General features: G+C 37.9%; 1 protein-coding gene across 1 annotated transcript in view; it reads right to left on the reverse strand.

The window, feature by feature from the left end:
• CCDC196 (coiled-coil domain containing 196) overlaps window positions 1–4,560 on the reverse strand; it is a 31,589-nt gene extending 27,029 nt beyond the window's left edge. Inside the window, 2 exon segments of the mRNA XM_060174135.1 lie at window positions 4,152–4,304; window positions 4,409–4,560. Coding sequence (XP_060030118.1) covers window positions 4,152–4,304; window positions 4,409–4,458 — 203 coding nt within the window. The 5' untranslated portion in view covers window positions 4,459–4,560.
• Window positions 4,561–13,894: the final 9,334 nt, after the last annotated feature.

A 13,894-nucleotide genomic window follows, 5' to 3' on the forward strand; every position in this document is an offset into this window, starting at 1 on the left:
ATAAAATGGATGAAACTTGAGAACATTATACTTAATGAAATAGACAAGGAGGTAAAGGAAAACTATAGGAGGGTCTCACTCATATGTGGAATTTAGTGAACTGAACACACATACATAAAATAAACAACCAGATACAACATAGTCCATATTTAAAATGGGAAAACAATAGTGGTTACCTAGTGGGGAGGAGGGAGGGAACAGACTTTCGATGGTGGGGAAGATATGAAACTCTAGTCCTACCAATAGTAATATGATATGTGGGGGGTTGGTGGATAGATTTAATATCTCAAGTTTCCCAACTGCTTAGACCATAGCCCTAAGCACAAATACTAGCTCTTGCTAATATTTATCTTAGATTTGCAAAATGATCATACTCTGATAAGGGGATTAATTGTTTATGGATCTCTAAAAATGTATCTGAAACTATACCTCTGCAAACATCTAAATCAACTATAGCTTTAGGCCAGATAGGTCAAGACCTTTTGACCTTGTAAGTATTTAAAATATGAGGAGGTTTGGGTACCAATAGAAGCGTTTAGATCATAATGAAGTATAATAACACAGATACTTAGCCCCCCAACTAACCTGGCTATAATAATTATTGATATTCTATCTTTCTCTAAGACTATAAGAAACCCCTTGCATCCTCTTTAAGACCCACATTTCTCCTAGTCCTGGTACCTCTAGGATATGCCATACTTCTTGAAATTCCTTTTCTGTGCTTCCTTACTGCTATACCAACCCTGTCAGCTTTAACCAAATCACTACTGGTGCTGCCACCCTGCATTTGCTGCTATTGAAATCCTACTGTGGACTGTAACCAGAGATTGCAACCTGAGAAGTCAAACTTGAAACTCTTCAAATCTGGTGCTCCACTCTGACACCATTCTCTCAGACAACATTCTCATCCAACCTAAGGCTAGGTACCAAACTCAGGCAAAACTACTATAGTTGTATGCCCCCAGGAACATGCCTAAAATGGTTTCCCTAGCCTTTCTCTACCCTAAAATCCCTAATCTCATCTGCTCTGATCCTACTTTCTGGTTCCTGTTCATTAACCATCTTCTCTAAACTTAAGACATGCCACCTTCCAGATACCAGGCTGCAGATGCTACCATGACTCCACCCCAGCTTCTCTGGGCAGATGATCTCACCAATGTGTCCTGGACCCTTGCATCTCCAGTGCTCTGGTCCACTAGGGAAACATAGAAACAAGGCTAGGGGTATGGATCAACCTGTCAACACCCATGCTCAGCGGAGAAGCAGCTACAGAAGCCAGAACTCCTACCTTCTGCTCCCCATAATCAGCCTTGATCTCACTCTCAGTGGGGGAGAAGTGATAGGATGAAGATAAGAGTACTCTGCACTCCAGCACCATCAGCACCCAGAGAGAGAGAAGGAACAGGAGAGGGACATATGGAGGTAGTAATGTTGTCATGAGTGATTTAGGGGGAAAGAGAGGAGTGAATCAGAAAAAGAAGGGGTAACTTTGTATAAATGTGGACAGATAGTTGTAGAGATTATGGTTGGCCCATGTCTACAACCTTAGGGAAACTGTGGTGGATTGCAGTGGGGAGAGTGAGGATTCAGAACTCTGGTGGTGGGAATGGTGTGGATTCAAACCCCTGTCAACATGTAATTCTGTAATTTAAAAATATATATATAAAGAACAAATACTAAGTAATCTAAATTATAGGTGGAACTTATGAAATAAGGATAGAAAGGGAAAGCACAAAGTAAAACATAGATTGGGTGTGGTGTAGTCACCAAAGTTAGACTCTGGGGGAAAAGGGTATATAGGAGGAGGTTAAGAGGGAATTGGGCGGCGGATAATGGCACACTGGATTGAGTGCACATGTTAGAGTATACAAGGACTTGGATTCAAACCTCTGGTCACCACATACATGAATGAAGCTTCATAGCGGGTGAAGCAGGGCTGCGGATTCCTCTCTCTCTCTCTCCCTCTCTGTCTCTCCCTTCTCTCTGTCTCTATCCAATAAATAAATAAATGGTAAACTTTTAGAAAATAAATAATTAAATAAAAACATTTAAGGGAGGGCATTGAGTTCCTGATATGTGAAGGTGGAAAGGATCTAAATTGAGAGAATCTTCTACAGACACTCATTATGGGCAGATGAGAAATTGTACTCATGTGTCAACAACCATTAGCCCACCAATAAAATAAAAAATGTTTTTTGAGTTAGTGGGGGAAGGTGTCTCCCCATATCCTTATTTTTTAAATTTTTTATTTTATTTTATTTATAAAATTTATAAAAAGGAAACAGACAAAACCATAGGATAAGAGTGGTACAACTTCACACAATTCCCACCACCAGAACTCTGTATCCCATCCCCTCCCCTGATAGCTTTCCTATTTTTTAACCCTCTGGGAGTATGGACCCAAGGTCATTATGGGATGCAGAAGGTGGAAGGTCTGGCTTCTGTAATTGCTTCCCCACTGAACACGGGCATTGACAGCTCGATCCATACTCCCAGCCTGCCTCTCTCTTTCCCTAGTGGGGTGGGGTTCTGAGGAATCAGAGCTCCAGGACACATTGGTGTGGTTGTCTGTCCAGGGAAGTCTGGTTGGCATCCTGCTAGCATCTGGAACCTGGTGGCTGAAAAGAGAGTTAACATATAAAGCCAAACAAATTGTAGACTAATCATGAACCTAAAGGCTGGAGTAGTACAGATGAAGAGTTAAGGGGCTCTCCCTTTTAGATAGCTACCAGGCATATTTTAGTTATATTCCAAAGAGCCTGCAGATATACTAGGTTTTTTTTTTTTTTTCTCTGAGCCTGAAATCTGACATGCAGGTGGATCCAAGTTACTGTCTGGGGAGATAATGTCATGGCTGGAAGAAAAAGGACCAGAAAGCTGGATCAGGGAAGAGAGTAGCTCCCAAATATGGGAAAGGTATCTAAATATTGTTGACTGTAAACCCCATAGACTTGATGTGATCTGGGGCCCATATTCGGCTTAGGAGCCTATGTGACCTCTGCGTCCCTGTAGATCTGAGTTCACATTTTGTGGTCATGAGTAGGAACATTCCAAGCTGCCCCAATATCAGGACCCATATTCCTCAGGTGTAGCATAGAGTATGTTGTTCAGCCTCCCTTCAGAGAGTGTCACTTTCCTGCATACTTTTCTCAGTTCATACCAAATGATATCACATCTGCTGATCCCAGCCTAATCAGTGCAACAGTACCACCTTGGTATGTTTCACTTCGAACTGTGTCCAGAGACGTCAGGCATGTAATGTCAACCCTTCAGCCTCATTACTCAGGTGAGACCTTTCCTTTCATAGGATTCTCTAATTCCATTCCAGGTGGTTCACTTCCTAACAAAGTCCCAAAACCTAGATACCCTTATTTTTATGATAACTCCACACAGAATTCAAGCTATTAAAGACTTTGCATTTAACAAATGGAATTAATATCAAGTCTTTAACTGCAAATATCCTATAAACAATTTTCATGATCATTGTATTTCCCCAATTCTAAGCAAAGAAGCAAACCATTTGTTCTCTTGCCCTGAGAGAAATCTGAGTTGCTAGCAGCTGTGTTTAACTATAATTTTCTGCCTGACTTTTGTTCTCTAAATGTCCGCATTCCCCAAGATACTTATGATAAAGATAAGGGCTTGAAGGGAGATTTATTAAAGTTAAGATCACCTAATACTTGAAAGTAAACAGAGATGGTGGGTCTTAAGAACAGTGAGTGCTCTACAGAAGAGTTAACACCTTAACTATCATAGAGAGGTTGGACTCTAATCCATAGGGTTTCCAGGCTCAGAAAAGATTGCTGTTTTGCTGCTTGACAAGAGTAGAATCATTAATCCTAAAGTAATTTCACAAACATGAATGAACACCAGTACGATCATGACAGAATTAAGATCTTGAGGACTTTTATCTATTTCATGGGTGGACACAGGAACAGGAAGGAAGAGTAATGATAGGCCTGTAAGTTAAGGGTTTAGTCATATGTAACTTTAATAAAAGAAAGCATTCCTTGTCACTCTGATTTCTTTACCAACCGCAGCTGAGTGTCTAAATACTTTTATTTTAAAACATAAATAATCATTTTGAATTCTATGGATTAAAATTCTCTAGTTTTTCTACCTCTAAAGAATCTCTAGTTGGGAGGTCTTACCTTTTTTCTTTTTCCTCTAAATTTGACATTAACATCTGAAGTAACACGCTATTCTTGTCTTCTAGAGGTTTTAGTATTTGTACCAATTCCTGCTTCTTTAGCTTTAAATCCTCATTCAATTCCTTTAAGTAGTTGTCATCTATTTTAGAACTTCTGTGGGAAGAGACATCATAATGTCTGTCTGAACTTAGATTAATAGAGACTCCAATTTTCCCTCCTGGATAGTAACCACTTGACTTCTTCTGTCAATGACTCACCTTGTTTTGGAGGGAAAACAAGAGCTTGCAGGGTTTTCATCACTTGCCATCTGGGAGGAAATCTTCAACACTAAGAATAAAGAAGTCTTGAATAGGTGTGCCTTCTTATCCCAGTCAGTTAACTCATTTTTGTGCTGATGTTCATGAAACTCCTATTGCATTGGACTGATGTTAGCCACAGTTTGATCTCACAATGGCCCTATCTATGACCACATAATCAGTAGGTTTTTAAAGATATCAGTATCAGCTCATTAACTGAAGGTACTAACTCCATCTGATTTTTTTTTTTTTTTTTTTGCTTTAGCTTTAGCCAAAAGTCAAATATTTTATTCAAAGTCTGAATAGGAAAGAATCACAGTTTATGTGTCATGGAATTCTTGTTGTATTAGAACCTAGTGGCCTGCCATAAATAACTTATTAAGGGCCTGATGATAGATTACCTGGTAAAGCATATACCTCACCATATTTGAAGCCCTCAGGTCAATCTCCAGCATTATATAGAAATACTATGGATGGTATTGGGGGTGCTCCTTAGTGGAGTCATGCTGTGATATCCTCTCCCTTGCTTTTTATCTCTATCTCCTTTCTCTGCATCTCTAAAGAGTAGAGTAACTGACCCAGGAAGGCTGCTCAGAGGTAATATCACACATGCTTGAGGCCCTAGGTTTACTTCCCAGGCATCAATAAAATTAAAAACAAACATCATTTTCATGCAATAAATATTTATGAAAGTTTTACTGAAGATAAGTGCTGGATTCTGAATATGGAAATGGATGTGGAAATATTAGTGAATATGGAAAAAGTCAACAGCCGTTAACTTCTGAGTGCCTAGGAAAAGGGTGATATCCCTAACATTTTTTAAAAGATAGAGATTAACCTGCAAATACAAAATGTGGATATAATATTGAGTAATAAAATATGTTATTTTCCTATATCTTTAAAAGCTGATACATTGCAATGGTGAGGTTGAGGAATAGTAGATAAATATCAAAAGAGTATAATTTGTGAAATATCCATACTATCTGTATGTCCTAACATACTGGAAGAGTCAGACTCTTTCCTGGGAGGTAGGCTGTAATACTAGACTTTCTAATAGATTCTTCATTTATCTTTATTAGGATCACATTTATCCTAGAACCTAATATATCCTATTTTTCCTCTGTCATTGAGTGGAAGATAACCGTGAACATTTTATATTTGTTTCTTCATGTTCTTAAACATAGAATTAGGGCAGTATTTCTTGTGAATTTCTCAAAGCAAATTAAATAAGATTAATTTCAAGTTTTAGTAGGATTTATAGATGTTTTCTAGGGGTATTTTTAAAAGTAGCTTAAAACTTTTGTCTTTTGGGAAATCACAAGGCAGGGTATTGTCTTGGAAATAAAAGATTTAGTTTGTCAGACTTTGATTTGACATTCAAGAGCAGTGGGTTGACTGAGCAACTTACTAAATTCTCTGAGTCTCAGGCCTTGTACAAGAAAGAAAATGGTATATAAAAAGTCTTCTTCTGAGAATGAAATGTAATAAAGTTCTTGGCTCATATTATCTACTCATATTTTAGTGTTTGTTTACCTTGAGTTTGAGATTATTTAATACCCTACATAAGTGGTCACATTAGGAAAAAAAACCCTACTGATTTATGTGAATCCAGTAAAGTTTAAACTTTTTGACCCCTTCATCTTCAGAAGCCTTTTTGAGACCCTGTACATCATTCTGGATTCTACGGTTTTATTTTTTGGATGTTGTTGGTAGAACCAGGACCTCTCACATGCATGATTTCACTGCTCTGAACTTCTTTTTCATTCAGACAGAGACACCATAGTTACATTGAGAGACACCATAGTTATAAAGCTTCCCCTGGGGCAATAGCACCTGCCATGTGGTGCCAAGACTCAAACCTGGGTTACATGTTTGACAAGGCATGCATCCTACCTGGTGAGTTATCTCTCTGACCCTGCACTCATTTTTTCAAAAAAAGAACTCCCTACTTAAATGCATTTCAGTGTTCCACAAAACCTGGACATGTGCCTATATAAGATAAATGATCTCTTCTATCTTCTCTATAAAACTTCTCTTGCGGTAGTTTCTACAGATACTTTTTTTTAAAAAATAAAGAATATGTGTCATTTGTAAGCTTTGTATGATTAGTGTAATGACATTAAATTATAATGTAATTTAGTATAATGACATATGATGTGTCATGTAACTCACACTAGTTGTCCTAGGAATTTCTGTGAAAAGTATGTATTGAATGAGAGTAAGTACAGCTCTTCACAGTTAAAGAAAGGAATGAGGTAAACTGATTATTATTAGTAACTTCTCTGGCTGTAGATGTAGCCAATCTTAGAGGACAAAAATGTCATTGATCATTAAAGCATAACCTTTTAAATTTCACGTTATGACATTTGGTTGGCAGAATTATGTTAGAATTTAAAATATTCAAATGTGTAGGCAGCATTCCAACTCACCTTATTTCTGTCCTTGCTAGTGAGTGATTGAAAGTGGAAGGAAGAACACTTGCTATTCTGATGTACTCTGCTCTATAGCCAGTCAACACTTTTTATTTCCTAACATTCTGAACTTCACCTTGCAATAGAACTTCTAAGGAGAATATTTGCCTCATAGTAATGTACATAGACTTTGTAGCAAAGAGTTAAAAACATTTTGAAGCACTAAAAGTGGATAGTTGATAACCAACTTCATCTATGACAAGAGAGGGGAGGGAGAGGTTACAGATAACTATTAGAAGTGGAAAAGAGAGAAGTTGAATGCCAGTTTTCCCTGAAACAGAAACTTAAGTCAACTGTTGGTTGAAGAAGCATGGTAGGAAATCTTGAGAGAGTTATGACTTGAAGTTTGGCATAGCACTAAAATAAGGGGACAGGAAGCCAACCAGGCTAGAGTGAAGGGATTGCCAAGTAGTGCTAGAGGTCAAGGTGAGTTCAGGAATTGCAGATTTGTTATGACATGAATCATCAGTTACATAATTTTCTCCAGTAGTACTTGGCACACTAGAAGCAGTAGTAGAGAGAACATATGGTTACTTGATTCTGCGCTGGAACTTGGCAGAATGGATAAGCAGTTCAAAGGAGTATGGGCACTGAGAGTGCTGTTGTGAAAAGGTTGATTATGCGTTCAAGTTACCTAGGAAAGTAAATGACACAGTGGAATGATTGAGAGAGAAGAAATCAGGAAGTAGTTGAGTTTAAGAAAGATGGGGTGGAAAAACATAGTTCTTATGAAATTATAATTTTTTCACTATCTAGATAAATTATAGTAGCAGTTCTCCCCCCCCCCCACGACTTGCCCCTCCTGCACTACACTTAGTATCTGTTTCTTCCTGTCACTGCATAATATTCACTGAAATTCATGTGGTGCCTCAAAATAGGTCTTCTAACAAGCTCTTCACAATGACCTCATGCCACATTATAGCATTTGATTTTAGTATCTGTTAAGGAAAAGCGTGATTGCTCTATAATTAGAGAACTCAGAGCAATAGAATTTTAGTGTTAGTAGAAAAATCAAATTAGTCTAATTAAGCTAGGTCTCTTAAGAGTAGAGGTAATCATTTACATATTAAAGGAGAGAGAAGTTTCCTCATCCTTTTCTTTCCCCAGTTTGGTTGTGGCAATTATAGAATTCCTCAGGAAGGAAACATGAGGACCTCGGGGTCCTTTCTGACCTAGAGCCACTCTAATCTCTATGGAAATTATATAAATTCCATAGACTATAATAAGTGCCTGAAAAATCACAATACTAAAACTTGTGAATCTTAAAGGTCATCCACCTTTTTCTGTGCTGATATGATTACTCTGTTGTTTGCTTCACCTTAACCCTTATAATAACACCCCCAATATAGGCTGTGTCTACATTTGGAGTGGATCCAAATCATTGAGAAGACTGATACACATTTAGGGAATCTTGAATTTTCTGTAATAATGTTGACTTATTATTGTATTTTTTCAAGTAATGTATTTTCTCAATGTGTCCAGAAACTATGTATGTTACTCTTTAAATTGAGATAAGGGAAATGTTACAAACACTTTTCTTGGTAACAAGGGTAACTTGTTTGGGGACTCTCTGAATCTCCAATTGTCTATTACTGTTTACTAACATGTATCTGCCTGAAAATGTCCCTTACCCTCTTTTTCTATCACCTTTCAACCCACCTTCCTTCCTTCCTTCCTTCCTTCCTTCCTTCCTTCCTTCCTTCCTTCCTTCCTTCCTTCCTTCTGTCCTCCTTCTCTACTTACCTCTTTCCCTTTGCCCTTGCCTTTCTGCCTCTCTTCCTCCCTACTTCCTTTCCTGTCTCCTACTTTTCTTCCTTTCTTCCCTTCCTCTCTCTCTCTCTCTCTCTCTCTTTTTCCCACCAGGACTTCACTACTCTGGACTTCTTTAAGAGAGAGAGAGAGTAAATACAATAGTTTGTACATGCATAACATTTCTCAGTTTTCCACACAACAATACAACCTCTACTAGGTCCTCTGCTATTCTGTTTCAGGACCTGAACTCTTTCAAAATTCTTTTAATAAATAAAGAAAAAAAAAAGAGAGTTCTCCACTAGGGAAAGATATAAACAGGCTGGGGGTATAGATCGACCTGCCTATGCCCATATTCAGTGGACAATTGCAGAAGCCAGACCTTTCACATTCTGCACCCCATAAAGAATTTTGGTCCATACTCCCAGAGTGGTAAATGTTAGGGGGAGATGACCAGAGGACTTTGAACTCCAATTCCATCAGAACACAAAGAGAGCAGAGGAAAAAAGGAAGAACACTCAGAAGTAGTAGGTGTGATTTAGAAAGGAAGAAAAGGCAGGGTTTTAGAAAAAAAAAAAAGGGCAAATATGTATCAATATAGATATGTAGTTATAGAAATAACAATCAACCCATATCTGTGGTCTTGGGAAAACTAATGCAGTTTCAAGTGGAGAGAATGGAAACAAAACTCTTGTGGTGGGAAAGGTGTGGAATTATACCCTTTTTGTAATTTTGTAAATCAATATTAAGTCACCAAAAAAAATGTAAAAAGCTCTAAGGACTACTGTTCTACAGCATTGCATCTCTAGCTCTGATGTACTGAAGAGTCTTCTCGGAAAACTTGTAAAACCTGGAGATTTATTTTTATTTATTTTTTTTATCAGAGCACTGCTCAGCTCTGGTTTATGGTGGTGCAAGGGATTGAACCTGGGACTTTGGAGCCTCAGGCATGGGAGCCTGTTGCATAACCATTATGCTATCTACCCCTGCCCCAAAGCTGGAGATTTTAAGACTTACCCCCCAGAGATCTCTATTCTGTAGATCTGGAGAAGGAGCCATTTTAACAAGCACTCCTTGGTAATTCTGATGTGCTTTCTGTGAACTGGCCTTTGAGAAATACCACTTCAAGGTTTATTCTCAGATCATTGTGCATCAGCAGAAAACTGCTTACTTCGATGGGGTGTTTTTTTCTAGGTCATCTGTAAAGCTGCTTTCTCTGAGTTATATTTTGTGTCACAACTTTACCTTTCACTGGGTATGAGAAAATCTTATGACTCCTTCTTGTATTTGTAAAGAAACTTATTCAAGATATCATTCTAGGCCGGATGGGTAGTGGGGCTGTTTTGCCATGTGCATAAACTAGGTTAGAGCCCTATCCCCACTGCATTTAAGGAAATTTTGTCGCTGTGTATTTATTTATTTATTTATTTTACTCCTCCCACATCTCTGTCTCCATCTAGTAATAATCATGAATAAATAAAGACTTGTTTTTTTAAAAAGACATTGTTATATGAACAATTTACCCTGACCCCCACCACTGACTGCTGGTGACCACACATTATTATATTAGTTCTTCAGGACTTTATTAGCCCATAATTTTCATTAGAGATAAACTGGCAATTTAAGCTTGGCTTTTCTTTCTTCCAGTTTACTAAGATACTCAAGAATAATTTTGTGGCTTTGGATATTTGGGTACTAATTCCTGCTACTAATTTAAGTAATATTTCTCTTGGTCCTGATTTTTAAAACCACTTTTGCTCTTTTATATTATCTTTATAGATCAGCTCATATCCTTTGCATAGAAGGATAAGTAAGCAAACAAATGAGCACAAACTATTCTTTCTGTTCACACTTTTGAAACCATATGGACAGAAAAAGAAATACATGGATTGGAACCAAAAGCATTTCCTGGTGGGGTGTGTGTGTGCGTTGAGAAATGAGTGTGAAGGAGAGAGATCTACAAAGGAAGCTTGCTTTGCTTTTGGAAGTAGAGAAAGGATTTTTGTAAATTATTGTTATATTTTAGGTACACTCAGCTGTAGGGAATATTAAGGTTTTAGGTGCATGGCTGGCTCAATTTGAGAGTGGGTAGACAATTGGGGCTATAGTTGTAAGACCAGGTTTTAGTGCTCACTTAGTGTGCCTACTCTATTGTGCATAAGACCCACCTGCTGCCGTTATTTTGCCTTCATTCCTTCTGTCTTTGTATGGCTAACCAAGCAAAATCAGTTTAGAGCAGTGAAGCCCTGGTGATGGCAAAGCAAACACAAAAATAAAACAAAAAACTGAAATATCTTCTTAAGCAGTAAGAAAGACATAATTTTGGGCCAGGTGTTGGCGCACCTGGTTGAGCGCATGTATTACAATGCACAAGGACCCAGGTTCAAGTCCCCGGTCCCCACCTGCAGGAGGAAAGCTTTGTGAATGGTGAAGTAGTGCTGCAGGTGTCTCTCTGTCTCTCCCTCTCTATCATCTTCTTGATTTCTGGCTGTCTCTATCCAATAAATAAAGATAATAAAAAAATTTTGAAAAGACATCATTTTATTTAAAAATATAGAAATAATATTTAAATACAAAGTGCATAGTTTACTAATGGTAGACAAGAAAGCAAAAATGTAAGCAGGGTTTTATTTATGTTTTTTATTTTTGCCAGGGCTTCACTGTTCTGGGTTGGTTTTTTACCTATAGAAATGAGAGAGAGAGAGAGAAGACAACATAACACTGACACTTCTCCCAGAGCAGTGGGAGATAGTCTCAAATCTGAGTCACATGTGTCACAAAGCAAAGCACAGTTCCAGGTGAGATATCTTGTCAGCCTAGAAAGTTTTGCTTATTTATTTTTTGTTTGTTTGTTTATTTTAATGAGAGAGAGACACATAGAAAAACCAGAGCACTGTTCAACTCAGGTTTATGGTGGTGCTGGGGATTAAACCAGGGACCTAGGATACTCATGCATGAAAGTCTTTTTGCATAACCATTATGCTGTCTCCCCAGCCTGGCAGAATTTTTTTTTTTAAGGTTATGTAGTCCTGGGTAGCAAACTTGAGAATCTTACAGTTTTTATAAACTGGTGTTTTTAATGCACAAAAGAATTTTTTTTTTAATTTGCCTCCAGGATTATTGCTGGGGCTCAGTGCCTGCACTACAAATCCACTGCTCCTGGAGGCTACTTTTTCCCTTTTGTTGCCCATCATTGTTGTTATTATTGTTGTTGCTGTCATTGTTGTTGGATAGGACAGAGAGAAATTGAGAGAGGAGGGAAAGACAGAGAGGGGGAGAGAAGATAGACACCTGCAGACCTGCTTGACCGCCTGTGAAGTGACCCCCTCTGCAGGTAGGGAGCCAGGGGCTCGAACAGGGATCCTTGCTCTGGTCTTTGTGCTTCACGTCATGTGTGCTTAACTTGCTGCATTACCACCCAGCCCCCTCACAAAAAAGGATTTTATCTAAAGTCTTAATATTTTGAATCATACTTTTTTTCCCCTTTCAGTAGTAGTCTTTCTGACTGTTAACAAAACAAGTCATTGAGTAAAATATTATTTCTGAATTACAGAATAATTTTAAATTGTGTTATTACCAGATAAATTTATTATAAACAAGTCTAGGGGTAGGGGTAGGTTGCATAATGGTTATGCAAAGACACTCTCATGCCTGAGGCTCCAAAGTCCCAGGTTTAATCCCCTGTACCACCAAAAATCAGAGTGTAGCAGTGTTCTGGGAAACAAACAGAACAAACAAAAATGCTAATCTAAACATCTATATCTTTTTTTATTGTTGCAGTGAGAGAGAAATTAAGAGGGGAAAGGGAGAGAGACAGAATGCTTAGATAGTTTTCACCCTGCAGGTGGGGACCAGGGACTTGAACTTGGGTCACTGAGCACTATAATGTGTGTGCTAAACCAGGTGTGCCACCACTTGGCCCTCCAAAAAGCTAATCTATAACCAAGAATCATTTACTAACAAAATGACAGATGTTGAATAGAAAGATATCATGATAATACGAGTTGTGAATTAGATATGAACTTAAAATTTTAATACATTAATACTTGTGTGTTCAGATATAACAAAAATGATTTAAGAGATTTTTAACTAAAATTTATTTGACATTTAAAGTATTATATGAATCGACATTTTACAGTAATAGTTCCTAGGCTAGGGAGATAGTATGGTTAGTTTATACAACAGACTTATATGCTTGAAGATCCTTCAATTTTTGGCACCATCATAAACCAGAACTGAGTAGTACTTTGGTCAACAACTGCCCTAGGAACATAAAGAAGTAAAAAACCCGAAAAGTTTAAATGCACTAATGGCTTTTCTGGGAAGTTCTCTATAAACCCACTTGGGCATATGATCATTAGCAAAGAGAGATAGCACATAAATTCATTTTGCCCATTGAATACATTCAATCATTATCACATTGAATTGAAATTGATGCAGCTACATTTTTTCTGATTGAAACTTTTTGCATGTAGTGGACACTGAGCATTGCTTCTTTTCTCCTTGTGTCCAGTCTGACCCAGTTATGACAATTTAAATTGTCTTTGTCAGTGACAGGTATGAAAGTGGAGTCCAGGCCTGCCTAATGAAACATAAGACTTAGACTGTTGTGATATCTAGGCATTTCCCCTCCAAAAAAAAGGACAGGAAAAAAAATCAATAGTAAAAAAAATACTCCCTACTATTCATTTTTTACTCTAGACACTGCTCTAAGAGGACAGAAAGCTTAGAAGTGCTGTAGCAATTTTCCAACAGTAAGTAGATGGCCAAGAGAATTACATAGAAAACAACTTGGCATGCTGGCAGAGAGGAGCTATAGGAACTGTCTTTGAATCACCTCCCTTGCTTTCTTGTTACATGAAAAAAATTAAAAGCCTTTATTGTTAAGTCCATTATAGCTGAGTTTCCCGTCATTTGATTTTTAATGCTTTCTACCTGGAATGCCATATAAATACATGGTCATTTATGTGCCGGAGCCAACCTACACTGGATTGTGAGGCCCCTGGGCCTGTCTCATTCCCATTCAGATTTCAGGGACTTCAAGTTGTGGCTTTAATTTGTCTATATTGGGAGTATTTACACTGTAGAATTAGGCCAATGATACCTATCAGGACCTTGCATTTCCCCCCCCTCCCCTGCAGTCAATTCTTACACACATAATAGCAGTACATCACTGGGTGGCTTACTGAACTAACCTCTATAAATAACGTAATAACAATTATTATTA

Source organism: Erinaceus europaeus, chromosome 16 (assembly GCF_950295315.1).
Source record: "Erinaceus europaeus chromosome 16, mEriEur2.1, whole genome shotgun sequence".
In the NCBI taxonomy this organism is placed as follows: domain Eukaryota; kingdom Metazoa; phylum Chordata; class Mammalia; order Eulipotyphla; family Erinaceidae; genus Erinaceus; species Erinaceus europaeus.